Source organism: Symphalangus syndactylus, chromosome 13, assembly GCF_028878055.3.
Source record: "Symphalangus syndactylus isolate Jambi chromosome 13, NHGRI_mSymSyn1-v2.1_pri, whole genome shotgun sequence".
NCBI classification, from domain to species: Eukaryota; Metazoa; Chordata; class Mammalia; order Primates; family Hylobatidae; genus Symphalangus; species Symphalangus syndactylus.
This window is the reverse complement of record NC_072435.2, coordinates 99,654,923-99,681,556: the sequence shown is the minus strand read 5'-3', so window position 1 is coordinate 99,681,556 and position 26,634 is coordinate 99,654,923. Positions and strand designations below refer to the sequence as shown.

Sequence of the window (26,634 nt, the reverse complement as noted above, 5' to 3'; positions counted from 1 at the left end):
TGGGTAAGCATAGAGAAAGGGAGAAATTAAACTCAGGCCAATTTTTCCTTTTTTTTTTTTTCTAGCAAATAACACCTTTTAAATGTTTGATGGAGACTGAAGAAATTCATGCTATATAAAGATCTTAGGATTACTTTTTTTTTTTTTTTTTTTTGAGACGGAGTCTTGCTCTGTCGCCCAGGCTGGAGTGCAATGGCATGATCTCGGCTCACTGCAACCTCTGCCTCCCGGGTTCAAGCGATTCTCCTGCCTCAGCCTCCTGAGTAGTTGGGATTACAGGCGCCCACCACCACGCCCGGCTAATTTTTGTATTTTTAGTAGAGACGGGGTTTCGCCATGTTGGTCAGGCTGGTCTCGAACTCCTGACCTCAGGTGATCGGCCTGCCTCGGCCTCCCAAAGTGCTGGGATAACTTTTTTTTTTTTTTTAAGTGCTTTCTATGTATACATTATCCCAAACAACCTGAGAAGCAGACATTTGGCCAAGATCACAAACCAGTAAGAAGGGGAGCTGGAATTCAAGTCAGGTTGTCCGATGACAGTGGCATTGCTACTTACTCCTCTTGTCACAATTTGGGGCTTTCATTTGTCTTTTCTTCTATACTTGCCCTAGAAATGTTTAAATACTCTGAGAAACAGTAGGAACTCTATAAATAAAAGATCTCTGTATTTTTACATAATCAAAGCTGGAGAGTTTAATGTGGCGCAGGCCACTCGGTTAGTGGAAGCAGAGGGCACGCTATCTCCAGCTCCAGTTGCAGTTACTGGTGTTGGATTACCCACCTCTGGGATGGTCACTGCTAAGCGAAGCTGGACCCGGGACTACAGTTGGAGAAAGACAGCGAAGGAGCTTGGCTGCACAGAGGCAAGAACGGGCCACGGATTCTTGCAGCCAGAATGTCATCTGGTTGGGAAAAGCCGCTTGTCAATTTGCAGCTACTAGAGGGGTGGGGGTGGGTGGAAAATGCAGCATCTTAAGTTCAAGATTCAGGGCGAAGGCTGGCTAGACTTAGCAGGGGTCTGCATCTTTAGATGAAATGTGAAAAACACCCAAGCTCAGGGACCAAATGACAGGGAGCGCTGTGCATGCGGCAACGCTAACAGGGACCCAACTAAAAACACGAGGCGCTGAAGACGCTCCAGGAGGTCCCCGCCGTTCAGACCCTCCCGGTGGCCCGGGCGCGTCGTCCTAGGGGGCGGCTTCTGTCCTTGGTTTCCCCTTCTTAAAAATCCAGGCGCAGGCAGGCTGAGCTCGGGCGGCTGAGACACCTCCACGTGGCGGGGGAAGGGGTGGAAAAGAGAGGGAGGCCCGAGAGATCCCGCTTCGCACAGGCCCGGGTCAGCACCGGGAAGGAGGCCCGCCTGGACCCGAACGGCGCGCCCGTGCAGGGCCCTGGAAGGCCTCGCGCCTAGAGGAGCGGCATCGGGAGCGGTGCGACGGCCTCACAGGAGCGCGGGGAGTGGCCGGGGGCGGGGCGGGGCCGCGGCGGGCGGGCGCGCGGGCGGCGCGGAGGGAGGGTGTCGCGTCGAGGGAAGCGGCCCGCGGCGGAGGGAGGGGAGGCCGAGTCCTGGAAGCGGAGCTCCGCGCTGGGACTGGTTCCTTCGCAGCCATTTTCTGTCCAACCAAACAGCCGATTGGAGACGGGAGCCAACCAGGGCTGCATTGGAGGTTTGTGTCTCGCTTCGGCCAATGATCGCTCCTAAACCGACTCCACTTTAGCTCGAATGAAATGTCCGTCTCCTCCCGGCGCCGTCCCCGCCGCCAACGCCGCCGCGGCCGGGGGCACTCGCCTCCCGCCCTCCCGCGCGGGCCGGGACCGGGGCCCGCGCCTGCGAGGCCGCTCCCGCAGCGGGCCGGGCCGGGGAGCGGGCGCGGGGCCGCGGCGCGGCTCTTTGTGCGCCGGGCTAAGGAGCGGCGGGACGCGGGCCAGGCCGCCTCCCGCTCGCCGCCGATGAGCTCCGGGCCCGGGGCCGAGGAGGGGCCGCGGGGCTGCGTCGGGGCCCCGCTCTCGACGGCGTCTCGGGCCGGCTCCATTTTGTGCGGGGAGCCGGCCGAGGGGCGGGAGACGCGGCCCGGACCCTGGCCTCGTAGCCCCGGCCGCGGCGCGTGTCCCCGGGGGCGTCCCCCTCCGCCCGCGGGGCTGTGGCGGGGCCCGGCGCTTTGTCTGCCCGCACATCCCGGGGGCCGCGCAGCGGGTGGGAGGCAGGCGTTGGGCGCGGGGCCGGGGCGGCCGGCCGAGTCAGGGGATGCGCTCTGGGGGCGGCCTCCCGGCACTCGCAGGGCTGACAGGTCGCCCGGAACGGGCCGTGGGGCCGGGGCCACCCAGGCACCTGCGTGGGGAGGAAGGCATGGCTTTGGCTTCCTCGCAGCCTGGTTTGCGCGTAAAGAATGCAGCCATCTGGCGGCTTGCGGTCCCTGGACTTGCCCCGAAGGTGGGAAGGAAGCCCTTCGGATTGGACTAAGGTTTTAATCATTAGTGGTGGGAGGCGGGAGGATATGCAGGGCCTTAAGGAACGGTAGTCTTAGAGAACAAAGAATTACAGAGCACCCACAAATCGTAATCTCGCCCAAAGCACTCTAACAGGATAATTTAAACAAGGTTAGGTAGCCTGCGACCTTTAAAAAAAAAATGGCATCCCACTAACCCGCATGGACCCCATAGTTCCGTGGTTCGTGCCACAAATCACTGGGGTGGTTTCATCTCTCTTAGTATGGAAACTAATCAGCAACATAAAGTGATAAAAGCAAACGGATCAATATCAGTGGCACTAATCAGTGGGGGTTTTATTTGTAAAGTATTGAAAGTTTAACCAAAATTCCTTAAAAGGCAAATTATTCCTTCCCTGCATTGCTCTTGAATCTTAATTTAAGGATTACTGTATATTGATGCAAAACTCTGGTTGTTGATGCCAAAGAATGGAGGGTGGAGGAAGGGACTACTGCTTTTCTTGGATACAAATTTGCATTTCTTAAAACATTAAACAGATGTATGCATTCCCTTGAGCTTTTACATATATCAACCTGCCCTTAAGAAAATATATACCATATGAGGTGACAGTGTTTTTCTTTAATGTACTGAGTCTAAATATATACTGAATCAACTATTTGGGTGAGTGAGTGTGGTGTGGTGTGACTCCCCTGCCCACACCCCCCTCCCCCATTCCAAGCAAAATACATAAATATAGCTCCCATATTTTAAGTGTTCTGAGGGCTTATTTTTTCAAAGACACCCTTTAAAAAATAACATTTCTCGTTACAAGGAAGGACTTTTCTGAGCAGTTTTGGGGTTAAAGGATACTATTAATATTTGACAAGAAATTATAAATTATTTTTAATATTATGGCAAACGTCAAGCAGTCTTTGCTACCTGGACCCTTTTAGTGGCATTAAAAACTTTCAATTCAGTGGCTACAATTTTTTCTGCTATTTGCTAGATTTCATGCTTGGATGCGTATCAGTATATCTTCTCCCTTTAAAATTAACACAGAAAGGATGTGTTTTTGTTTTGGCATCCTACCCCTCCCCCATTTGTTTCCTTTGAGAAAGAGAATGGAGCAAATGAGAAATGAAACTTGTAACACTGCAATTGATACTAATTTGTTCAGCTATTTATGCCTTACAGTGAGACTGAAGTGCTATTTCGATGCAATTTTAGTCAAAAATGGTGGTGCTTCAAAATTATAAATAAGGGTCTTGATTATGTTGCTTTTTTGATATCTTCTCAGTGCAGAATGTATCTTCATTACAGTATAATCTGAGATTCTTAATTGAAAAGCATTATATTCTCAGATAATTTTTTCCTCCTCTTGAGCTATAGAATGCCTAAATGTTACTCTGAAACATTTAAGAAAACTTTCACCAAAAAATTAAGTTGATAAGGGGTGGGTTTGCATCTTGAGTGTTAATGTTTTAAGTAATTTAGATGTATAATTTTTGGTCTCTTGCATATTATATAATTTGGTCCCTATTTGATGTATTGTAATGAATGTTTATGATGAATATGGCTAAATTCAGGGTTATGTTGGAAAATCCATTTTCTCCTTTCCCCATGGAATTAACTTGTTTTTAAGTTCTCCAAAATAAATCTTTCAAGTCAACAAACATTTATTGGATGCCTTTTTATACTATTTTATACCATGCACTCCATTGATTAAGAATAGTAGTCAAGCCGGGCGCGGTGGCTCACGCTTGTAATCCCAGCACTTTGGGAGGCCGAGGCGGGCGGATCACGAGGTCAGGAGATCGAGACCACGGTGAAACCCCATCTCTACTAAAAATACAAAAAAAATTAGCCGGGCGTAGTGGCGGGCGCCTGTAGTCCCAGCTACTTGGAGAGGCTGAGGCAGGAGAATGGCGTGAACCTGGGAGGCGGAGCTTGCAGTGAGCCGAGATTGCGCCACTGCACTCCAGCCTGGGCAACACAGCGAGACTCTGTCTCAAAAAAAAAAAAGAATAGTAGTCAAAATTATACAAGCCCTCTTTAATTTTATGAGAAAAAAAAGCTATAAGTGATACATTTGATATATTTTTACTACTGATAGATGTTAGGTCCTAATAGATGTTTATCTTTTAGGTTGAAATCACAAAGATTAGACACCTTTTTAGATAGGTGTTCTTCAGCACCACTGACAACACGGTTCTGACAGTATTTCATGACAGTAAGTATATTTTATCGTTTTGGTTGTTAATTAGATTTGAATAGTAATTGGCTGGAAATAAAATTGTAACCAATTTATACTGGAGGTGCCTGGTAGAATGAATGCATTTCAAGTCTAGACAGTACCTCTGCTCATTCCTGTTGCTTCCTTATTTTCAGCTTCTTGCATATATTATTTCCCATGGGTCCCTAAGTGCCGTTGAGGCTACAGGGTAGCCTGTCCCAGCTGTAAAGGGGCTGTCTGTTTAGCCAATTAATTGAATACTTAGGGGACAGTTATGCCCAGAATGGAAAATCCTAACTCTTAAGTGCAGTAGATGTGGGAAGAAGAGAGGCGTGGTGAGCCTGGGTACTTGGGAATGTCACAGAGGGATCCTGCAGACCTTGAACTGAGCCTTGAAATAGAGGGTGGGAGTGGACTGGTGAAGGGTGTCACCAAAAGCAAAAGCCTGATGGCAGGATGAGCAACTTAAGTTTAGGTGATCGGGAGTAGAGGTGCATGGTCCAGGGTAGATCTCAAAGGATAATGTAGGAAAGAGAAAGCACTTGTCCCCTCTGGATATTTAATTCTGGATGTGCTACTATATCTGTAACCTCGGGTGTGTTACAGCTTCTTTGAGCTGTGGTTGCTTCACTCCTAAAATGAAAGAAATGCACTCAGTGATCCCTAAATAAAGCACATTCTAGCACAAAGTTTATTAACCATGAAGATAGAGAAGAGTAGGAAACAAGTTTGGTTAGGTTAAATGTGCGATCTGCTCATGTGAAATCATGAAAATGAGGTTTGGATTTGACACAGGAAGCCTTTAGGAACCTTTGAGAATAGGTTCAAGAGTATAGAACTGGTGTTGTGGTGAGATTAGTCTTGTAACAATATGTTAAGATGGGCTGGGTAGTAATCCAGTGGAAATAGGAAAGGGAAAGCATATCTAGGAGACATTTTTAAAGAGGTAATAGATGAGGTAGAGCTTGAAGGAGGTGGAAGAGCCTAAGATGATGCTGGTATATTTGGCTGGGCGGAGTGAAAGGCTGGTATTCTTCCTAGTAGAATTACAGTAGTGGAAAGGGAAATCTCCCTCCTTGCCCCCTTGCAGGGGATGGGGCAAGGTGAGTTTCATTTCCCACTATCTTAAATTTGCAGTGAGGGGATATTAGACATGCCCTACAGGCATGGCATTTATGAGCATAGAAGTGATATTTAGTGAGTTCAGTAAGAAAATAAGGGAAGAAAGAGAAGGATAACCTTGGGTGAAACAATTAGGGGGTGGCGAGGAAAGAATATTGCTTTGGAAATCAGAGTAGGAGAGAATTCCAAGCATAAATGTGTGGCGAGCAGTAGCCAGCACTACAAAGAACAGTCAAGTAGGATGAGGACAAGATCACTGGCAGCTTTTAAGAGTGGTTTCATTCTGGGTTGGGGTTAAAAAGTACATGTTCAGGAGTTTAAATAGGAATGAAGAGGTATCTTAACAACTGTCAGGGCAAGAATGGCAGCTAGGCAAGGGTATGGGGCAGAATTAAGATTTTATATATCTCTGTGTACTTCTGTATGCTTAATGAGGGAGACTAAGCATGTTTAAGGAAGAGTGAAGGAGCTGGTAAGGAGGATTGAAGATACATTAGAGAAGAGGAATCTTTGTATTATTTCTTATCCTCAGATAGATAAAAGGAATGTAACCCAGAAAACAGGTAAAAGGGTAAATTAAGAGAGAGAAGAATCTCTGCCCGGAAGAATAATGAGAACCGTATTTGAGGGGGCAATACTAAGATTACATTTGTCGAGTTCTTACTATGTATCTGGCACTTTGCTAAGTGCTTTTTATACAATAGCTTCCTCATAGCAACATCACTTTAAAAATGGGGAAGCTGAAAACACAAAGAGAGCTCATAAATGGGGAGCCAAGCTGCAAATCCACGCAATTGGTCCTAAGAGCCAGTGCTCCTCACCATCGTCCAGGGTGCGCTTCTTAACCATCTCACAAACACCAACCTGGTTTGAGAAGCTAATTTCAATGTTTTCAGTGTATAATCAGTAGCCTTAGAATGTAAAGGGGGCAAATTAAAGAAGTAGGTGTAAAGACTGTATGAAAAACTACCAGGCAGGAATGCTGTAGAGAGTAGTTGATATCTGAGGCCCTGGATTTCAGTCCCGTTTACTGTGTCACCTCAGGCAAATCATTAGCCTCATGTACCTCGGTTTTCTCACCTGCGTCACAGGCTTGTGAACATTGCATGAGATATTTAGAAAGTGTTCAATAAATGTAAACATTAAAGAGGGCAGTATTTGTTTGTGGAACAAATTATTAGCATAGTTTAAATACGGCTACATCAAAAAAAAAAGATTTATTAGCTTAGCCCACTACCTGTTTATTTCAAATAATATTTTCAAGAATAATTCTGTCAATTCAACTAAATAATGAGAATAGTCATTAAAATGAATTTATTGGGATTTAACCACTCTTTGTCCATATTTATCAGTTCCCTTGGGTCTAACGATCCATCATTGTCCGCTTGTCATTATCCTACATGCTGTGCTCTTCCAGCCTCACTACCTGGATGAAATCCAACACTTTCGCTTTTGTATTCTCATATCAGGCCTTTTAAGTGTCACACTGGACATACTGGCACCACTGTAAATTCACGGTCATTAGCTTCAGCTAGGCTTATACTGTCCAGCACTCCCCTCCCTTTCCTTTCCCATTCTCTATGGTGACAGCTGTCTGTCTCTCCAGCTGCAAGAATCCCAGCGTTATCCTTGGTCTTCCTGTATCTCTATCAGTCAGTCACCAAGTCACCTACTAAAAAGCTCTCTAGTTGCTCTGCTTCTCTTGATCTCCAGCGCTCTCACCCAGACCTGATGCTAAAATGATCATTATCTTGCCTGAAGTCATGCCCTGACTGCAGCATTATAGTCCTCACTGGTCTTCTGTGCCTATTTGTGCTTCCCTCCAGGTCTGTTTCTGTACTGAACTGTAGCCAGAAGGATTTTTTTTTTTAAATGTGATTTGTGCTCTTCTGCTTAAAACTCTTTGATTTCCTCTTGTCCACAGGACACTGCTTGATCTAGCCCTTCCTTAGCTCTTTCCAATCCACCAGTACTGTATTTCTTGGTTTTCTCTGCCTGGAACATTTGTTTCCCACCTTTCTTTTTGTCTGACTGATTTCTATTCATCTGTCAGTCTCATTTTCAATGTCATTTCCTAAGATAGCCTTTCTTGACCCCTCAGACTAGTGAGGTCCCTTTTGGAGTAAACTCACATAGCACATAACAAAACATCTTTGTTTTTCTTTGTACTTGGCACTAGCAATTACTTAATTATTTGTAATTATTTTAATAGCTATATATACCACTTACTGAGTATGCCCATTGTACTATGCTGTGTTTACATGGATTAGCTCCTAACCTGTACAGGAGCCCTGGGAGGTTAAGCCTTGTTCTCACCCAGCTTGTTCAAGGTCTCATGGTAAGTGGCAGGGAATTCAAACTAGGTGATTCGATTCCAGAGCCTGTGTCCTGGAAGGACTAATAGGCTCTGTTCTCAAGCCCCTTCACCCTGCCTCCCAGGTTATGTAACATTTGTCCTGCAAGCTGAGGACAGAGACCTTGTCTGTTGTTGACAGCTACGTGACCAGCACATAGCATGGACCTGGTAAATACTAAGCGCTCACTCAGTAAATATTTGTTGGCTGGCTTACTGACAATCTACAGTCTGTTTTATAAATTTTTATAGGATGTTTTAGACGTAGAAAAAAACCTTTGGGATGCATCTAGCAAGCGTTTTTTCCATCATTCTTACATATAGGCGAATGGCTGGCATATTCTAAGCATCAAAGATTAGGTTGACTTATTGAGTGAAAGGTACTAAGTGCCATAGAGCTTTAAAGAACAGAACATTTGTTTTTGAATTGCAGAAAGGATAAATCAGAAAGATCAAAGGAGGATAGAGAACACTAGGATTAAAGTCTGGGGCAGGATTTTAATGGTAGAAAGATAGAGGAAAGGAAGACAGAAGGTGTGAAATGATAGCTAAAACTTGCGGAACTGAAGACACATACAGTTAAGCAGATGATGTGCGGCTTCTCTTCAAAGGAGGGAGGATGAGATCGAATGTCTGTGGGGTACACTACATGCCAAACACTGTCTTTAGCAGCTTTCTAGTCTGTATTTAATTCTTACAACTCTAGGAAATACTTTTATCTTCACTTTTAGAAGACCGAGTTTAGAGAGGCTAATGCTGTTAGTCCAAATGATAATCTTGTTGCTAATTCCAGTGCATGACAAGATAATATGATTTAAACTTTTTTCCTTTAATGCTTTTATTTGTGTTATATTTCTAAATTAATTCATCTCCCAGATCCGCTTGGTTATTCGAACAGTGTCTTGCTCATAGCCAATTTTAAAAGACTTACGGTATCATGTAAACACTCATTCAGGAAAGAATTTCTGTTATTCTTCCCAACCCACCGCCTGCCCTCCCCACCCCCAACTAAAGTTTGTTTCCAGTTGTAGGTTCTGAAACAACCACTTTGGTCCTGTCTCCTGCACGTTGATCTTCCTTAGGTTATTGTAAAAGCTAGTCAACTCACAGGTATCATAATTGACCATGCTTTTATGGCTGTAAAAAAAAAAATCCATCATGTCTATTAAAGGATACTCTCCTAGTATGTTAGCATTTTAGGATCAAAATAGCATTTGATTTTCGGGCACTGTTTCACATTTATTTGTGTTAGTTTAAGATGGGGAGGGTGGTATTGTTATTTACATTTTATGTGGAAATACATTTAATTGGCAGAGATGCTTATTTTCAGGGGATCAGTAGGAGAGTCAGAATCAGGTCACTGACTTTGTTGTTTACTTCTTAGAGGCTACTAAAAAGTATCAAATAGGTACCCTATGTTCACAGATTATTAAAGGTCTGTAAATTCTATTTTCTACCCCCTTACAACAACTATATAAATTACAGAAATGTGTCTCTATCTACAGTTATATTAGGCATCACAGTCAACAGATGCATGAAAGAAATGCCACATTATTGAAGACCTGGAAACTAGCCCAGTATTTTAATATTAAATAAAAATTCAACAGAGATGGAGAAGACATGTGTTATACAAGGAATAAAATGTTGCAATTAATAACATTAAGTTATATTGGGTCCTGGGCCTTAATGAAGGGTCAAATTTCTCTTCTTTGTTCAGCCTGAAAGTATATATGAATTACACTTGATTTTTGCTATACTTTTTATTCAGATAATGCATTTAACATTTTTTCACTCACAGATATCTTATTTTGAGTAAGTAGTATTTGCAAAACAGAAAGCCTTCTAGGATCTGCCATGTTGGTGAAATTGAATGGAGCCATTTCAGGGTTTATGATTTACTTTTTTCCAGACTTTCCCTCTTAGAATTCTTTTAGCTCTCAGCAAAATTAATTAAGCAGGCTTTTTTTAAAATAGTAATTTTAACTCTTATTCTTGTCTATGCAGGTAATTTTCCTATCTTTATACATAGATCTTCCTGACCCCTCCTCCTGACCCTACTCTGTCACTGAGGCTGGAGTGCAGTGGCGTGATCACAGCTCACTGCAGCCTCAACCTCCTAGGCTCAAGTGATCTTCCCACCTCAGCCTCTCAAGTAGTTAGGACTACAGGCACATGCCACAACGCCTGGCTAATTTTTTAATTTTTATTTTTTTAGAGACAGGGTCTCACTGTGTTGCCCAGGCTGATCTTGAACTTCTGGGCCCAAGTGATCCTCCCATCTCGGCTTCTCAAAGTGCCGGGATTACAGGCATGAGCCACACCTGGCCCTGATTTGGCATGGGGAGAGAAAATTAACCTTTGACTAGAATCAGGAGTTTATGGGTTCATTCAAAACATGGGTGTACTTTTGGCTTGCCTGGGTACAGAATTGTGTAGAGAATCCACATGCTTCTTTTTTTTTTTTTTTTATTTATTGTAGCATTGTTTGTTGTTGTTGTTGTTGCTGTTGTTTTTTTTTTTATTAATTTTTTTTGCGTACAAAAACAATAAACATTTTCTAAAAATACATACAAACAAAAAGATGGGTATCAAACACATTAGGAAGGTTGCACATGGGAAGTCGGGGAATAGAAATGGGGGTGGGAGTTAAAATAAATGAGAGAGGGACTTTATATGGATCAGTGATAATAACTCAATCCTCTATTTGACAAAGAAGAGGGAGAAGGAAGAGGAAGAAAAAGAAAGTGGGATAAAGGATCAGAAAGGGAGGAAAATAGAAAAAATTAGAGTATGACTCCAGGGTAGACCTGTTTTGTTGTCATTGAGTTGGTTGGTTGGTTTGTCTGTTGTATTCTTCATGTTTCGCCAAGTTGGCCAGACTGGTCTCGAACTCCTAGCCCGAAGTGATCAACCCGCCTCGCCCCCCAGAGTGCCGGGACCACAGGCGTGAGCCACCACGTCCAGCCCCCACATTGCTTCTGGCCTCCGTGGTAGACCTCCCAAACGGAGCGGCCAGGCAGAGGAGCTCCTCACTTCTACCCAGACACGGGGCAGCCGGGCAGAGGGGCTCCTCACTTCCCAGACGGGGCGGCCAGGCAGAGACGCTCCTCACTTCTTCCCAGACGATGGGTGGTCGGGCAGAGGCGCTCCCCACTTCCCAGACGATGGGTGGCCGGGCAGAGGCGCTCCTCACTTCCCAGACGATGGGCGGCCGGGCAGAGGCGCTCCTCACCTCCCAGACTATGGGTGGCCGGGCAGAGTCACTCCTCACTTCCCAGATGGGGCAGCCGGGCAGAGGCGCTCCTCGCCTCCCAGACGATGGGTGGCCGGGCAGAGGCGCTCCTCACCTCCCAGACGGGGCGGCCGGGCAGAGGCGCTCCTCACTTCTTCCCGGACGGGGCGGCCGGGCAGAGGCGCTCCTCACTTCTTCCCGACGGGGCGGCCGGGCAGAGGCGCTCCTCACTTCTTCCCGACGGGGCGGCCGGGCAGAGGCGCTCCTCACTTCTTCCCGGACGGGGCGGCCGGGCAGAGGCGCTCCTCACTTCTTCCCGGACGGGGCGGCCGGGCAGAGGCGCTCCTCACTTCTTCCCGGACGGGGCGGCCAGGCAGAGGCGCTCCTCACTTCCCAGACGGTGGGTGGCCGGGCAGAGGCGCTCCTCACTTCCCAGACGATGGGTGGCCGGGCAGAGGCGCTCCTCACTTCTTCCCGGATGGGGCGGCCGGGCAGAGGCGCTCCTCACTTCTTCCCGGATGGGGCGCCCGGGCAGAGGCCCTCCTCATTTCTTCCCGGACAGGGCGGCCAGGCAGAGGCGCTCCTCACTTCCCAGACGGGGCGGCCGGGCAGAGGCGCTCCTCACTTCTTCCCGGACGGGGCGGCCGGGCAGAGGCGCTCCTCACTTCTTCCCGGACGGGGCGGCCGGGCAGAGGCGCTCCTCACTTCTTCCCGGACGGGGCGGCCGGGCAGAGGCGCTCCTCACTTCCTCCCGGACGGGGCGGCCGGGCAGAGGCGCTCCTCACCTCCCAGACGATGGGAGGCCGGGCAGAGGCGCTCCTCACTTCCCAGACGATGGGTGGCCGGGCAGAGGCGCTCCTCGCTTCCCAGACGGGGCGGCTGGGCAGAGGCGCTCCTCACTTCCCAGACAGGGTGGCCGGGCAGAGGCGCTCCTCACTTCCCAGACGATGGGTGGCCGGGCAGAGGCGCTCCTCACTTCCCAGACGGGGCGGCCGGGCAGAGGCGCTCCTCACTTCCCAGACGCTGGGTGGCCGGGCAGAGGCGCTCCTCACTTCCCAGACGCTGGGTGGCCGGGCAGAGGCGCTCCTCACTTCCTAGACCGTGGGTGGCCGGGCAGAGGCGCTCCTCACTTCCCAGACGGTGGGTGGCCGGGCAGAGGCGCTCCTCACTTCCCAGACGGTGGGTGGCCGGGCAGAGGCGCTCCTCACTTCCCAGACGGTGGGTGGCCGGGTAGAGGCGCTCCTCACTTCCCAGACGGTGGGTGGCCGGGCAGAGGCGCTCCTCACTTCCCAGACGGGGCGGCCAGGCAGAGGCGCTCCTCACTTCCTCCCGGACGGGGCGGCCGGGCAGAGGCGCTCCTCACTTCCCAGACGATGGGAGGCCGGGCAGAGGCGCTCCTCACTTCCCAGACGATGGGTGGCCGGGCAGAGGCGCTCCTCACTTCCCAGACGGGGCGGCCGGGCAGAGGCGCTCCTCACTTCCCAGACGGGGCGGCCGGGCAGAGGTGCTCCTCACCTCCCAGCCGGGGCGGCCGGGCAGAGGCGCTCCCCACCTTCCAGATGGGGCGGCGGCCGGGCAGGGGCTGCAATCCCAGCACCCTGGCAGGCCAAGGCAGGCGGCCGGGGGGTAGAGGCTGCCGCGAGGCCAGACCACGCCACCGCACTCCAGCCCGGGCAACACCGAGCACTGGGTGAGCGAGACTCCGTCTGTAGTCCCAGTACCTCGGGAGGCTGAGGCGGGCAGAGCACTCGGCGTCAGGAGCTGGCGACCAGCGTGGCCAAGATGGCGAACGCGTGCCTGCAGCGAAAGGAGAAAAGGGAGGCAGCGATGGCGCGCGCCGGCAGTCCCAGGCAGTCGGCGGCGCGGGCAGCAGCAAGCCGAGTAGATTGTAGCCTGCGCCAGAGAGGGAAAGGAAAGAAAGAAAGAAAAAGAAAGAAAGGAAGGAAGGAAGGAGGGAAGGAAGGAAGGAGAATCCACATGCTTCTTATACCAAGTAACAGTTTGAACGGAGACATTGTCTATTTTAGAACTTCTATGAGAAAGCAAAGAAAGTTTGCAGCAGGAGCAAAAGGAAAATCAGGGTTTAGCGGGAGAGCTGGAAGTGATGGATACAGGTGAATTCCAGTTGATGACTTAAGCTGATTTGTTTTTTAAGAGACAGGTTCTCACTACATTGACCAGGCCGGTCTGGAACCCTTGAGCTCAGGCGGTCCTCCTGCCTCAGCTTCTGAGCAGCTGGGGCTACAGGCGCATGACACTGTGTACAGCTTTACTAAGCTGATCATCATTCCAGGGATAAATTAGGTTGTAAGTCAGGGTTGCCTGTGGTACAATATTTGAAGATTATGCACTTAAAAAGAAAGAGGCATACGCTTTAGATTCATTTCCTTGTCGCTGTTGGCCTTATGCTTATCACTTATGGAAGATGGATAGGGAAATCTTGAATCGTGGACAAATTGTGGGAAAGTTTCCAAATCAAGAAATATAGGCTGGTTGCGGTGGCTGATGCCTGTAATCTCGGCATTTTGGGAGGCTGAGGTAGGCGGGTTGCTTGAGCCCAGGAGTTCCAGACCAGCCTGGGCAACATAGCAAAACCCTGTCTCTACTAAAAATACAAAAAAACTGGCCAGGCATGGTGGTGCATGCCTGTAGTCCAACTACTCAGGAGGCCGAGGTGGGAGGATTGCTTCAACCTGGGAGGTGGATTCTGCAGTGAGCTGTGATCACGCCACTGCACTCCAGCCTGGGCCACAGAGTAAGACCCTGTCTCAAACAAATAATTAATTTTTAAAAAAAGAAATATAAATTCTCTTTTAGTAAGCTGAAGCCTATGAAAAGTATAATTGACCCGTCATCCTGTGACAGTTTATAAGTGTTGAATCTGTTACATTTGTTAGTACTTTGAAAAGTATTGAAAAACTGTTTTTCTCCTCATAGATGGATGGTGACAGTTCTACAACAGATGCTTCTCAACTAGGAATCTCTGCAGACTATATTGGAGGAAGTCATTATGTTATACAGCCTCATGATGGTAAGCAAGCCACAATTAGAACCAAACTCACAAGTTAAAGCAAGTTAGAAAGTGGACATTTCATTAATATGGTGTTCTAGGTTACTTTTGTCTTTATAGGAAAATTTACAATCTTGTGTTACGGTTCAGTGAGAAAGTCTAAAAGGCATACCATGCTATTTTTATTAGAAATAGTCTTCAGAAGAATGAGTCCTTGAAAAGACTTTTACTATAAAAATACACCTTGTCTAAAATCTGTACAGTTTCTTTTAAAATTTGTTATCGACTTCCTGTTTAAATGTTAAATAAGAGAAATTTATAATCAATTGATAGGGTAACTAAAATAATTATTTAGAGGGTGAGTTAAATTTCTAGCTATTATATTTCTTGTACTTACGATTTATTTTTGGTTTTCATTCAATATTAACTTTGAACTATGTCAGGTATTAGAATGGTAGTGTTGGCTCGGTGTGGTGCTCACGCCTATAATCCCAGAAGTTTGGGAGGGCAAGGTGGGCAGATCACTTGAGCTCAGGAGTTCGAGACCAGCCTGGGCAACATGGTGAAACCCCACCTTTACAAAAAAATTAAAAAATTAGCTGGGCTTGGTGGCATGTACCTGTAGTCCCAGCTACTTAGGGGGCTGGGGGCTGAGGTGGGAGGATTGCTTGAATCTGGGAGGTAGAGGCTTCAGTGAGCCGTGTTTGCACCACTGTACACTCCAGCCTGGGTGACAAAGTGAGACCCTGTCTCCAAAAAAAAAAAAAAAAAAAAAAAAAAAAGAAAGAAAGGCAGTGTTATGTTGGCCTATCAGAAATAATTTACTTTTACTTTTGTGGCATTTTGATTTGTAAAAAAAAAAAAAAAAAATTTATTTATTTTTTTGAGATGGAGTCTTGCTCTGTCACCCAGGCTGGAGTGCAGTGGCACAATCTTGGCTCACTGCAACCTCCGCCTCCTGGGTTCAAGCGATTCTCCTGCCTCAGCCTGCCCATTAGCTGAGATCACAGGCGCCCACCACCACGCCCAGCTAATTTTTTTTAGTAGAGACAGGGTTTCACCGTGTTGATCAGGCTGGTCTCGAACGCGTGACCTCAGATGATCTTCCTGCTTCGGCCTCCCAAAGTGCTGGTATTATAGTCATGAGCCACCACGCCTGGCCTGATTTGTAAAATTTTTAAAAATTGAGATATATTTTTAGAAGAAACTTGCCAGAGGGATTAATTTCATCCTGAAACAGATATTCAAATAAATTAATTCTGATAACATCATTTTAAACACATAAAAACGTAAATTGAATCAACTTAAGTGCCTTGCCTACTTACTTAGTACATATGAAGAGTGGGCAGTTTACTTACAGGATACTGCATTTAGTCATAAAAGGATGTTATTGGTACTGTGCAAGCTTCAGTTATAGCTAAATTTATATAATTTGAAAAGTCACTTTTTGTATGAACAGTTGGATCACTGCTATAGCTTTGTTCAAAAACTAGTTACGTTAGTAATCCAACTGGATCAGTAATATTCAAGTCCAGTTTTTCCATTCTTTATAGAATTTTATATAAACTTTATACAGACAAGACAACTTTATATCAACTTTAAAAGTTTTATATGGACTTTTACATAAATGAGTTTATATAAACTTGGGTTTGGAGAAACATACAACCTCTTAACCTAGCAATATTGAAGGAGCCATAGGCTACGGTCTGTAAGTTTTATAGCTAAGTCATGTAATAAATATTTATGAGTACCTACTCTGTGGAAGGTGCTATACCAAGCTGTAGGAAACACAAAGCTGATTTGTGACATTAAGTAGCAAAAATCTAATAGGAGAAATGAGGAATAATAAAAATTCTAAAAATGTGTAAGAGAAAAGGCATAGAGAAGCACTTATATTTTATGAAAGAAAAGATCATTTTTGAAGGTGCTATGGAGATGTTATTTGAGATTTTTGGAGAATGGGCAAGTAGGATTTTAGCAGGTATATTTGAGGATAAAAAGTGTTCTAGGCAGTGAGTCTGAAATTAATAAAAAAAGTTCAGTTCTGGCTCTCTAAAAATTATGAAGAGACTTGCTATCCTAATCCCTAAATAATGGTTAAGAGGTGAACCAGAATGATTTTATTCTGGATCACTTTGGTAGTTTTTTCTATCTTGAAATATAAATAATAAGAAGCTTTAAACCTAAATATTTTTATTTCTTTAGATACTGAGGACAGCATGAATGATCACGAAGACACAAATGGTTCAAAAGAAAGTTTCAGAGAACAAGATATATATCTTCCAATAGCAAACGTGGCTAGGATAATGAAAAATGCCATACCTCAAACGGGAAAGGTAACGTAGAGGAGAAATTTCACTAGGTTTTTTCAAGGGAAACACGAAACTGCATGAATTCATAGGTCATGGGTACACTTAGCTGTTGATTTCAATCATTCAGGCTTTCAGCAAATCAAATATTTCTTTCACGTCTACATATACAGTTACTGAACAGTGTCCCATTTTCAATTCTGTCATGTCCCTGAATGTTCTCCTCTCTCCCACTTATTGGAGGCAGATAAAATAGAATTTAGACTTTTTGTTGTTGTTGTTGTTGTTGTTTTGTTTATTTGTTTGTTTTTTTCGGGGAACAGAGTTTCACTCTTGTTGTCCAGGCTGGAGTGCAATGGTACAATCTCGGTTCACTGCAACCTCCGCCTCCCAGATTCAAGCAATTGTCCTGCCTCAGCCTCCTGAGTAGCTGGGATTACAGGCATGTACCACCACGCCTGGCTAATTTTGTATTTTTAGTAGAAATGGGGTTTCTCCATGTTGGTCAGGCTGGTCTTGAACTCTCGACCTCAGGTGATCCGCCTGCCTCGGCCTCCCAAAGTGCTGGGATTATAGACATGAGCCACCGTGCCTGGCCCGACTGTTTTAAAAAATAGGTACGTTGTCAAACTATCAGGTTTGGGTGTATGAAGCTGTAACTTTTTCTTTTTTTTCTTTTCTTTTTTTTTTTTTGAGATGGAATTTTGCTCTTGTTGCCTAGGCTGGAGTGCAATGGCGTGATCTTGGCTCATCGCAACCTCCACCTCCCAGGTTCAAGTGATTCTCCTGCCTCAGCCTCCCCTGGTAGCTGGGATTACAGGCATGAGCCACTATGCCCGGCCTGAAGCTGTAAATTCTATAATGTTGCAGCAAATTTAGGTCGTATTGGTCTGATATAAGTGTAATAAGAATTTTCCAAAACAAATCCTGGTATTTGGAAACAGCTATTTTTACATAATTATAGATACTAAGATACATTTACACTGATATTTTTTTTTTCTTAAGTAGTTTTGTCTTCTTAGAAGTTTTAAAACTCATTGTCACTGCTCATCACTTGGTCTGAATTAAAATTCACACATATCATTTTCTATTGGTAATTTTTCTGTCATTTTATAGTTTAAAAAGACTTATGGAAGTAATAAAGCTTACAAATAAATATGCTATTAAAATACATCACTAAGCCTAGAACTTACAGTTTGAGAATTTTGTCCTTACGTTTTAAGGAAAAAAAAGCACAAATGCTGATTATTGCTTACATTGGCTATGTATGACCAGCTGTGCTGCTGGTCAGTACCATAGCCACAAGCCACGTGCTCAGGAGCACCTGAAATGTGGCTGGTCTGAATGGAGATGTGCTGTAAATTTGAAACACAAGATTTTGAAGACTTAGTATGAAGAAAAGAATTAAAATTTCTCATTTAAAAATTGATTCTATGTTTAAATGGTAATAATTTGGATATATTGGGTTAAATTAAATATATTAAAATTTTACTTTTTTTTGATATGGCTGCTAGAGAATCTAAACTTACATATGTGGCTCACATTATATTATCTTGCTTGACTGCATTTATGCAGTTCTTGTTTACTTTTTCCAGTATGGAAAATAGGCATGGCGGTGAAAGACAGTGTGTTTTGGCAGGGATTTGGAGTGGTATTGCTGTTACAAGTGGCTTTGCAATTGCTTGATTAATCCATTGGAGTTTCATTTTTAGACCCCAGACCCTTAAGGGAAAAATTGTTTTTATAATGAAGTGGCAGATGTATGCTTCTTTAGGCAGGCTTTTTAGTAAACTCAAAACCTGTTATCTGACACTGTGTATCCCAAATAATAAAAAAGTCAAAGCCACCATATGTTATTATTTCTCTCTTTTCCAAGCCTTATGTGAATTCAGTTTTTTAGTTCCTGTTTTGCTTTTTGTTTTCTGGTGTCTTTATTCATGGAAATGCTAGGGCAGAGAAGTTGTACCTAAGTCGCCCACAAAATATGCATGGTGGAATGGATTTTCCAGGGACACTGGGTTAGTAAGAGTTTTCATCCTCTGTGGGGTGGTAGGAACATCCAGTGATTGCTGTTTTATATCTTTTTAAAATTTTTTTAATTTTTTTTTTTGAGACGGAGTCTCACTCTTTTTGCCCAGGCTGGAGTACAGTGGCTCAGTCTCGGCTCACTGCAACCTCCGCCTCCTGGGTTCAAGCAATTCTCCTGCCTCATCCTCCTGAGTAGCAGCAATTACAGGCACCCGCCACCACGCCCAGCTAATTTTTTGTACTTTTAGTAGAGATGGGGTTTCGCCATGTTGGCCAGGCTGGTCTTGAACTCCTGACCTCAGGTGATCCGCCCGCCTCGGCCTCCCAAAGTGCTGGAATTACAGGCGTGAGTCACCCTGCCCGGCACTCTTTTACATCTAAATTAGATTTGTTTTCTGTAAATAGTTGTCAAGGCTTCTCTCACTTGTATTTGAGTTTTTATTCTGACTCCGAGGTGTGGACTTTTGATAGCACACATTGTGTTAATGTTATAACATATTTAACAGATTAAATAGTCATAAAGTGAAGATGTGTTTTTCTGAATAGGCTTTCATTTTTGTAGGTTGTTAGGAAGGTGATGGTTATAGTTTCTGTAATTTACCTATGATTTTCTCTTCAGATTGCAAAAGATGCCAAAGAATGTGTTCAAGAATGTGTAAGTGAGTTCATCAGTTTTATAACATCTGAAGCAAGTGAAAGGTGCCATCAAGAGAAACGGAAAACAATCAATGGAGAAGATATTCTCTTTGCTATGTCTACTTTAGGCTTTGACAGTTATGTGGAACCTCTGAAATTATACCTTCAGAAATTCAGAGAGGTAAATAAAATGTCTCCCATTGTGCTTTTTTTTTTTCTTCTTTTTTTTTTGAGATGGAGTATCGCTCTGTTGCCCAGGCTGGAGTAGAGTGGCGAGATCTCGGCTCACTGCAACCTCTGCCTCCTAGGTTCAAGCAACTCTCCTGCCTCAGCCTCCTGAGTAGCTGGGATTACAGGCGCGCACCACCATGCCTGGCTAAATTTTGTATCTTTAGTAGAGACGGGGTTTCACCATGTTGGCCAGGCTGGTCTCAAACTCCTGACCTCAGGTGATCCACCCACCTCGGCCTCCCAAAGTGCTGGGATTACAGGTGTGAGCCACCATGCCCGGCCCCCATTGTGCTTTTAAGAGACATTAAAATAAGAGACATTATTTATTTTAACTTTGTAAATGTATTACTTGTTTTAAAAATTCATTTTGTAGTAAATTATGTAACATGTCTCAGAAGTATTTAATTGCTTATATCAGCAGTCCTCAACCTTTTTGGCACCAGGGACCTGTTTTGCGGAAAGCAATTTTTCCACGCTCTGGGGTCGGGGGAGGGATGCGAGGGGCAGATGGCTTCAGGATGAAACTCTTCCACCTCAGATCATCAGGCATTAGTTAGATTCTCATAAGGAACGCACAGCCTAGATCCCTTGCATGCGCAGTTCACCATACGGTTTGAGCGCCTATATGAGAATCTCACGTGGCCGCTGATCTGAATGAAGGCGGAGCTCAGGTGGTAATGCTGGATTACCAGACCCTCACCTCCTGCTGTGTGGCCAGGTTCTTAACAGGCCACAGACCCTCATCAGTCTGCAGCCTGGGGGTTGGGGATCACTGACTTATATTATAGTACTTAAATAGAAAGTCCTTTCTTTTTCCCTTTGTTTATTACTAACTATAGCATAGTTATATAATGATGTAAGGGCACAGACTTTGTATTCAGACTACCAGGAGGCTGAATCCCAGCTCTGCCACATGCAAATTCTGTGGCCTTGGACAGATTATTTAATTACTTTAGGCCTTGGTTTCCTCATCTGTAAAATGAGGCTAATAGTACCTATATCACAGAATTATTGATGGGACTAAATAAATAATGTTCAGTGCTCATTAATGTTACTTCTTGCTGCTATTGTTAATTTAAAAGAAGTAGCATTAAAAGTAGTAAGGTTGGAGTCTTTTAGATAATAAAAAGAGGAAGGTATAATCATATGTCTTTCTTATTATTGATTGAATTCTTTTATACTTCTTAGGTTTATCTTTGCCTGCAGGAATGGATTTTGTGAAAAGGAGTTGAGTTCAGCATATTTATTTCCACACGCCAGCTTAGGTGTCAGATTCACATTACTTTCAAAATATATTCTTAATATCTTTAGTGTTTGAATCCCATTAAATAAGTGATATTTGCATGGAATAATTGAAGTAGGAAAAGAATGTGTAAATTCCTGACAGCATTTTTACAGATCTTCAGTATCATAGGAACCTAGAAGTATTTGGCCAAACTAATTTAGGAATTTTTAACTCTCAGCTTGCTATAGTACTGCCCAGTTGGCTGAGAGACATATATATACTTAAGTGATCACTTGGATCATTTGTAGATTTATAAGCTCAATATTGGTGGTATTTTGCAGACTTCTTCATCTGTAAGTAGAGTTCTCTTACTCCCTTTATATGGTGTGAAATTAGAATAATTTATTTTTATCTGTAAATACTTTGCTTTCTAGGTCATTACTAACTCTGCCTTGTTAATGATTACAGCTTATATTAAAAGTTAGCCTTTTGAAAGCCGTCTTCATATGTAATTAACCAGAAGTGTTAATAAATACTCTGCTTAGAGTTTGTAATAATAGAAACTCCTAATTTTAGGCAATAAGTAAGCATTCGCATTTGGAAGACAATTTCATTTGAATATCAGTGACTTTTTTTTTTCCTTCCTCAGGCTATGAAAGGAGAAAAGGGAATTGGTGGAGCAGTCACAGCTACAGATGGACTAAGTGAAGAGCTTACAGAGGAGGCATTTAGTAAGCATTGTTATAATACAAGTCATGTAGATTGTTAGCGATGATTCATACTAAGTGTCTAATGGTATTTTTGGAATGTCAGCACTGAGTATTTTGACAAAGCACTATTTTAAATAGTTCTTATCAGTTCATGCCCTTTTATTTGAAGTCAGTGAGTGATAAGTGTAGAAAAGTTTAATTCTGCAGACATTATAACCTTTCACTGATAGTTCTGACTGAGTTCCGTAGCCCCTAGTTTTTGGTGAAGATTCATATGAGATAGGAATATTAAGGAAATGTAGTTTGTAATATAAAATCTTATGATTTAAATAAATTTGAACTCAGTTTTCTTTTTTTAAAAATTGAGTATCATGTTGTCATATTGGTGAAATAAAAGGGCTATGTTGAGTAAATTTCTCATTATATATATTTCTCATGTGTAAACTATATGCTGCTCAGTTATATGTTGCTCCCAGCCAAACCTCATGGTGTAGTGTAGTTTAATCATGAATCAGAAACTTCATCCAGTCTGTCTACAGATTTGTACACATGGGCAGTTAGCTAAGGTACATGTTAGAGATAGGAAAATTGAAAAACGCAATATAAAATAATGTGGTTTTTAGGGAACATTTTTTAAAATGGAAAATTGGAGGATTTATTATTTTGTCCAAGACTACATCATTGATACGGGGCAGAATTGTAATGAGACATTAATGGTACAACCTTAAGATACAACCCAAGAAAGTAGATATAGTTCTTTTCCCTCTTTAACTAATTTTTTTTCTTTTAGCTAACCAGTTACCAGCTGGCTTAATAACCACAGATGGTCAACAACAAAATGTTATGGTTTACACAACATCATATCAACAGGTACAGTCCTTTGTATTTTAAATGCTTAAAAAACTTGATTGTATCGGCAAGGCCTCATGGCTCATGCCTGTAATCCCAGCACCTTGGGAGGCCGAGGTGGGCAGATCACCTGAGGTCAGGAGTTCAAGACCAGCCTGGCCAACATGGTGAAACCCTGTCTCTACTAAAAATACAAAAATTAGCTGGGCGTTGTGGCAGGTACCTGTAATCCCCGCTACTCGGAGGCTGAGGCAGGAGAATCGCTTGAACCCCAGAGGTGGAGGTTGCAGTGAGCTGAGATCACACCACTGCACTCCAGCCTGGGCAATAGAGTGAGATTCTGTCTCAAAAAAAATTTTTTTTTATTATATCTATTGATATAGTTAATTTCAACACGTTATTAAGGACCTGATAAAGAAGGTTATTAAAATTGTTTTCTCAATATAGATAACAGTATATAGTGTTCTCTTAATAGTTAAAAATAAGCATATGTTCATATTTGCATAGGAGATTTCTAGAAAGATATACAAGAAATGGGAATTAGGCTTATTGTCTTTTCACTGAATTTTTATAATATGCATATGGTACTTTTAATCTCCTTTAATTCTGCTCAATTTAAATTTTCTAATCTTAGATTTCTGGTGTTCAACAAATTCAGTTTTCATGATCTGAAGAAATGATGGAATGGGGAGTGTAGAGAAATGAGAGTCTGTATGATTCTGGAACAGAGACATCAGAAGGAAAGACTGGTGAAAAGATGTATCTTTGTATATTAATAGCTGTAATGTAGCTTCCTGATGCTTGACTAATTGAGGTGTTAATTCTGACTTGAGAATCTTTTTCATGAATGATTTTAAAGAAAAATTTGGATTTTAAAGGTATTAAAATATTTTTGTTTTGTACGAGAGTTTGTTGCTCTGTATGACTCCTGTATGCATTGTATATTGCAATTTATTACTGTCAGAGATTTGTAGACAGTTTCTTATTTTCATATTGAATCATGTTACTTTTGTAATTCAAGTAAGCAGCTGGGTTAATTCATGATGTTTGCCCTTTTAATAAAGTATAAGGGTAGATTTCATTTTGAATGCAAGTTGCCTTTATTATAAATTTGAGTTTGTCTTGGTTATACCTTGCATGATAACCTAGATTTCTAGCATTTGCTGTATTTATTAAAATTATTATTTTTTGGTAAAACATTAATAGTTTAAGCAGCATCATTTTTAAAACAAATGTAATTGAATAAGTGTGAATGCAGAAGCAAATATTGTCTGCCCTGTTAAACTTGGTGCCCATTAACAGTGTTTACACTGTTCATTGTGCCTGTTAATGTAGTTTTAGTTATTGGAGCTTTTTTAAGACTAGATTTGGTTTTGAGTTACCAATTTAAGTTACCCATTTTTAAGAATGTGGGAATACATTTAAGTTTAATGTAGTCCTAGTGCTCTTGAAATGGTGCCCCTTTCATTTGGTACATGATTTTTTTTCAAATCATATCTTCAAATACTATAGTATCCTCTTACAGAAGAGGAGTTTTGCAGTCTGATGGTAAATGTCTTCATTTTACCTTTTTAATTGAAATGTCAAGTTTCCTGTTACACTATGGAAACCAAGAAACATCAGACATCATTGCGTGTACAGACCTTTTGCATGGGTGAGTGAATGAAATGGAGAACAGAGTGAGTGATGTGAACGGTGTGAAATAGAAGCCGCCAACTTCTAGTATGCTGTCTTCATCTCTGCAATAAACTAAACGTAGATAATGTAACTTTGTATAATTTAGTAGTATGTACTTGGATTGTTTCTTTTTGAAAAGTGAGGATTTGTATTTTCTCATCTATTCTTTTTGGTGTTAATTAACTTGACGGATTTTTTTTTAAGTTTTTAATATCAAAAATTGCTATTGTATAGTTTGCCTAAAAGGAAGTTGGAGTGAATATCATCTTTGAAGGACACTCAAATTTATAAGGTAGAAGCAATTTCCCAGATATAGGCTGAACAGAAACATTTACTTTGCCAGAAGGAGACTTTAGGAGTATATTTGCGCTAATCAGAGATTAATAATGTCCTCATCTCCTACTCTCCATTTAAAAAAAATCTTCATTATAGTAAATTCAAATAGGAAAAAATGGGGAAGTAGTTAAGCAAAATCAACAATCATCCTACTATGTTGAAAGAACCAGTGTTAATATTTTGATAAATATCATTTGTCCTTTTACTTTGCTAAATATGTATATTTTTATAAAAATGGGCTCATATTGTGCATACTGTTTTGTAACCTGCTTTTTTCACTTAACAATATATTGCGAACATCTTTTCCAGGTCATGCATAGTCTACTGCATCATTTTTATTGGTTTATTATTCTGTTGTATGACTCAATCATAATTTATTTAATCTTCTATTGGATATTTTGACTATTTACATCTTTTCACAGTTATAAACAGCACTGCACTGAATCTCATGTACATCCATGACTGTTTTCTTAAATTCTTAGAATTGCTGGGTTACCAAATATGCAAAATTTTAAGGCTTTCGATACTTTGTTATGAGTGTATTTTTGAGATATTTTCCACTTGATCCAAGCAGTATGTCACTATATAACTGATAAAAGCACTTGGACTTTGGTTATCAGATACTGTCTCTAAAATTATTTTAAAGATTAATATTTGTTCAAGTAGAGAATGAAGATAAAAAAGGAATTTGAGGCCAGGTATGGGGTGTCTCACGCCTATAATCCCAGCACTTTGGGAGGCCAAGGCAGGCAGATCACTTTGAGATCAGGAGTTTGAGACCAGCCTGGCCAACATGGAGAACACCTCCGTCTCTACAAAAAATACAAAAATTAGCAGGGTGTGGTGGTGCACACCTGTAGTCCCAACTACTCTGGTGGCTGAGGCATTATCCCTTGAACCTGGGAGGCAGAGCCTAAAGTGAGCCGAGATCACGCCACTGCACTCCAGCCTGGGTGACATAGCAAGACTCTTGTCTCAAAAAAAAAAAAAAAAAAAAAAACAAACCAACCCAAGAATTTGAGTAAATTTTAAATTAGTATATACTACAACAAATTTCCAAACTTCGTAATTTGCTAGTAGTGCTAACTAAAATTTTACACCAGGTAAAATCAGGTCACCTTTTTTTTGTATTGACTTCATTGTTGTTGGACTTCATACTCTGATGGGAAAGAAAATGGACATTCTGAATGTGTCAGGTGCATAACATCCTAATTTATGCTTGTCAGAGCTGGGGTCTGTGTCTTCCTTGGCCCATGTTGCATTTAACTGAATGTCATGTTTTCTCCTCTGGAACTTCTTATGTATGCAAGCTCCCATGTTAACCTATCATAAAAATGTTTTTTATAATTTTGTAAACATTGCTTTCTTGAGTATCTAAGAGAGAAATGGGTTTCCGTGAGTGAGTTCCAGGTAGAAGAAGGGGACTTAGGTAGCTTCTGTCTTAGATAGCTTCTATCTATCCCCTCACTACCTCACTCTAATGGAGATGCTTTAAAATCCTCTTGAGTCTAGCGAGGATTGTTTTTTAAATGCTGCCTTCCTAATGTCACATACTTTGATATGACAGTGTTTGAAGCTATTTGTATTTTTTTCCCCTCCTAACACTGTTATGTGTGCAGTGTTTTCCTTCCTTCAAAAACATGCCTTATTGCCTGTTTTCTGGGTTGCCTTAGTGAGTTAAAGGAGTACCAATTAACTTTAATAATTCTAATCGAATATAGTTATGAGGACTCAATTAAAAGGACTTCTACAGCAGTAGAAATTAGGCATGAAAAGTGGAAAGAATAGTTTCTCCCATTTGCTAAGAATGAAATCTTGCCATGCAAGATTTTTAAAAAATATTTTCTCTTAAGGAAAATTGTTATTTTATCAACAATATAAACAAGATGATGTTTGTTGCTTTATGTGATAAAATACACTTTAAGTCATTCAAATAAGTAATAATTAGGCAGCTTCTTAGAGGGCTTCAAAAGAAAAGTGATACTGGGTAAAATCTATTTTACTAGTCTATTTTAAATGTATTTTTTGGTTTCCCTGAATTAGGCAGCTGATAAGTTAATTTACATAAGTTAATAATTTGTATATATTGACCTTAAACTCCTATTAAGTCATATAATGTGCTTGTGAGTAAAAAATGGAACTCTAACTTTGTTTTTTAAGGAACTATACTACACTGCCTGAAACGTATTCAGTTTTAACTTACGTTTTCTTTTAGAGCTAGAAATGTTACTTCACCAAGTTTAGCTCTCTCTTGAC

General features: G+C 42.6%; 1 protein-coding gene across 7 annotated transcripts; it reads left to right on the top strand.

The window, feature by feature from the left end:
- The first annotated feature begins 1,483 nt into the window (after window positions 1–1,483).
- Window positions 1,484–24,999, top strand: NFYB (nuclear transcription factor Y subunit beta). 7 transcript variants are annotated; one of them, XM_055237074.2, is made up of 8 exons: window positions 1,484–1,667; window positions 4,573–4,657; window positions 14,305–14,398; window positions 16,583–16,713; window positions 19,334–19,531; window positions 21,456–21,537; window positions 22,307–22,386; window positions 23,000–24,999. In XM_055237074.2, exons 2-8 carry the CDS (start codon window positions 4,652–4,654, stop codon window positions 23,030–23,032), a joined length of 624 nt encoding a protein of 207 aa, XP_055093049.1. In that variant the 5' UTR covers window positions 1,484–1,667; window positions 4,573–4,651; the 3' UTR covers window positions 23,033–24,999. The 7 variants fall into 7 exon arrangements, with proteins under 7 accessions (XP_055093049.1, XP_055093052.1, XP_063470440.1 ...); XM_063614370.1 differs by having other exon boundaries at window positions 1,538–1,667; window positions 22,315–22,386; XM_055237075.2 differs by lacking the exon at window positions 1,484–1,667 and adding an exon at window positions 1,926–2,431.
- Window positions 25,000–26,634: the final 1,635 nt, after the last annotated feature.

Bases quoted from the DNA above. Each gene is read 5' to 3' on its own strand.
- NFYB (XM_063614369.1), top strand. From the start codon at position 1,729: ATGTCCGTCTCCTCCCGGCGCCGTCCCCGCCGCCAACGCCGCCGCGGC.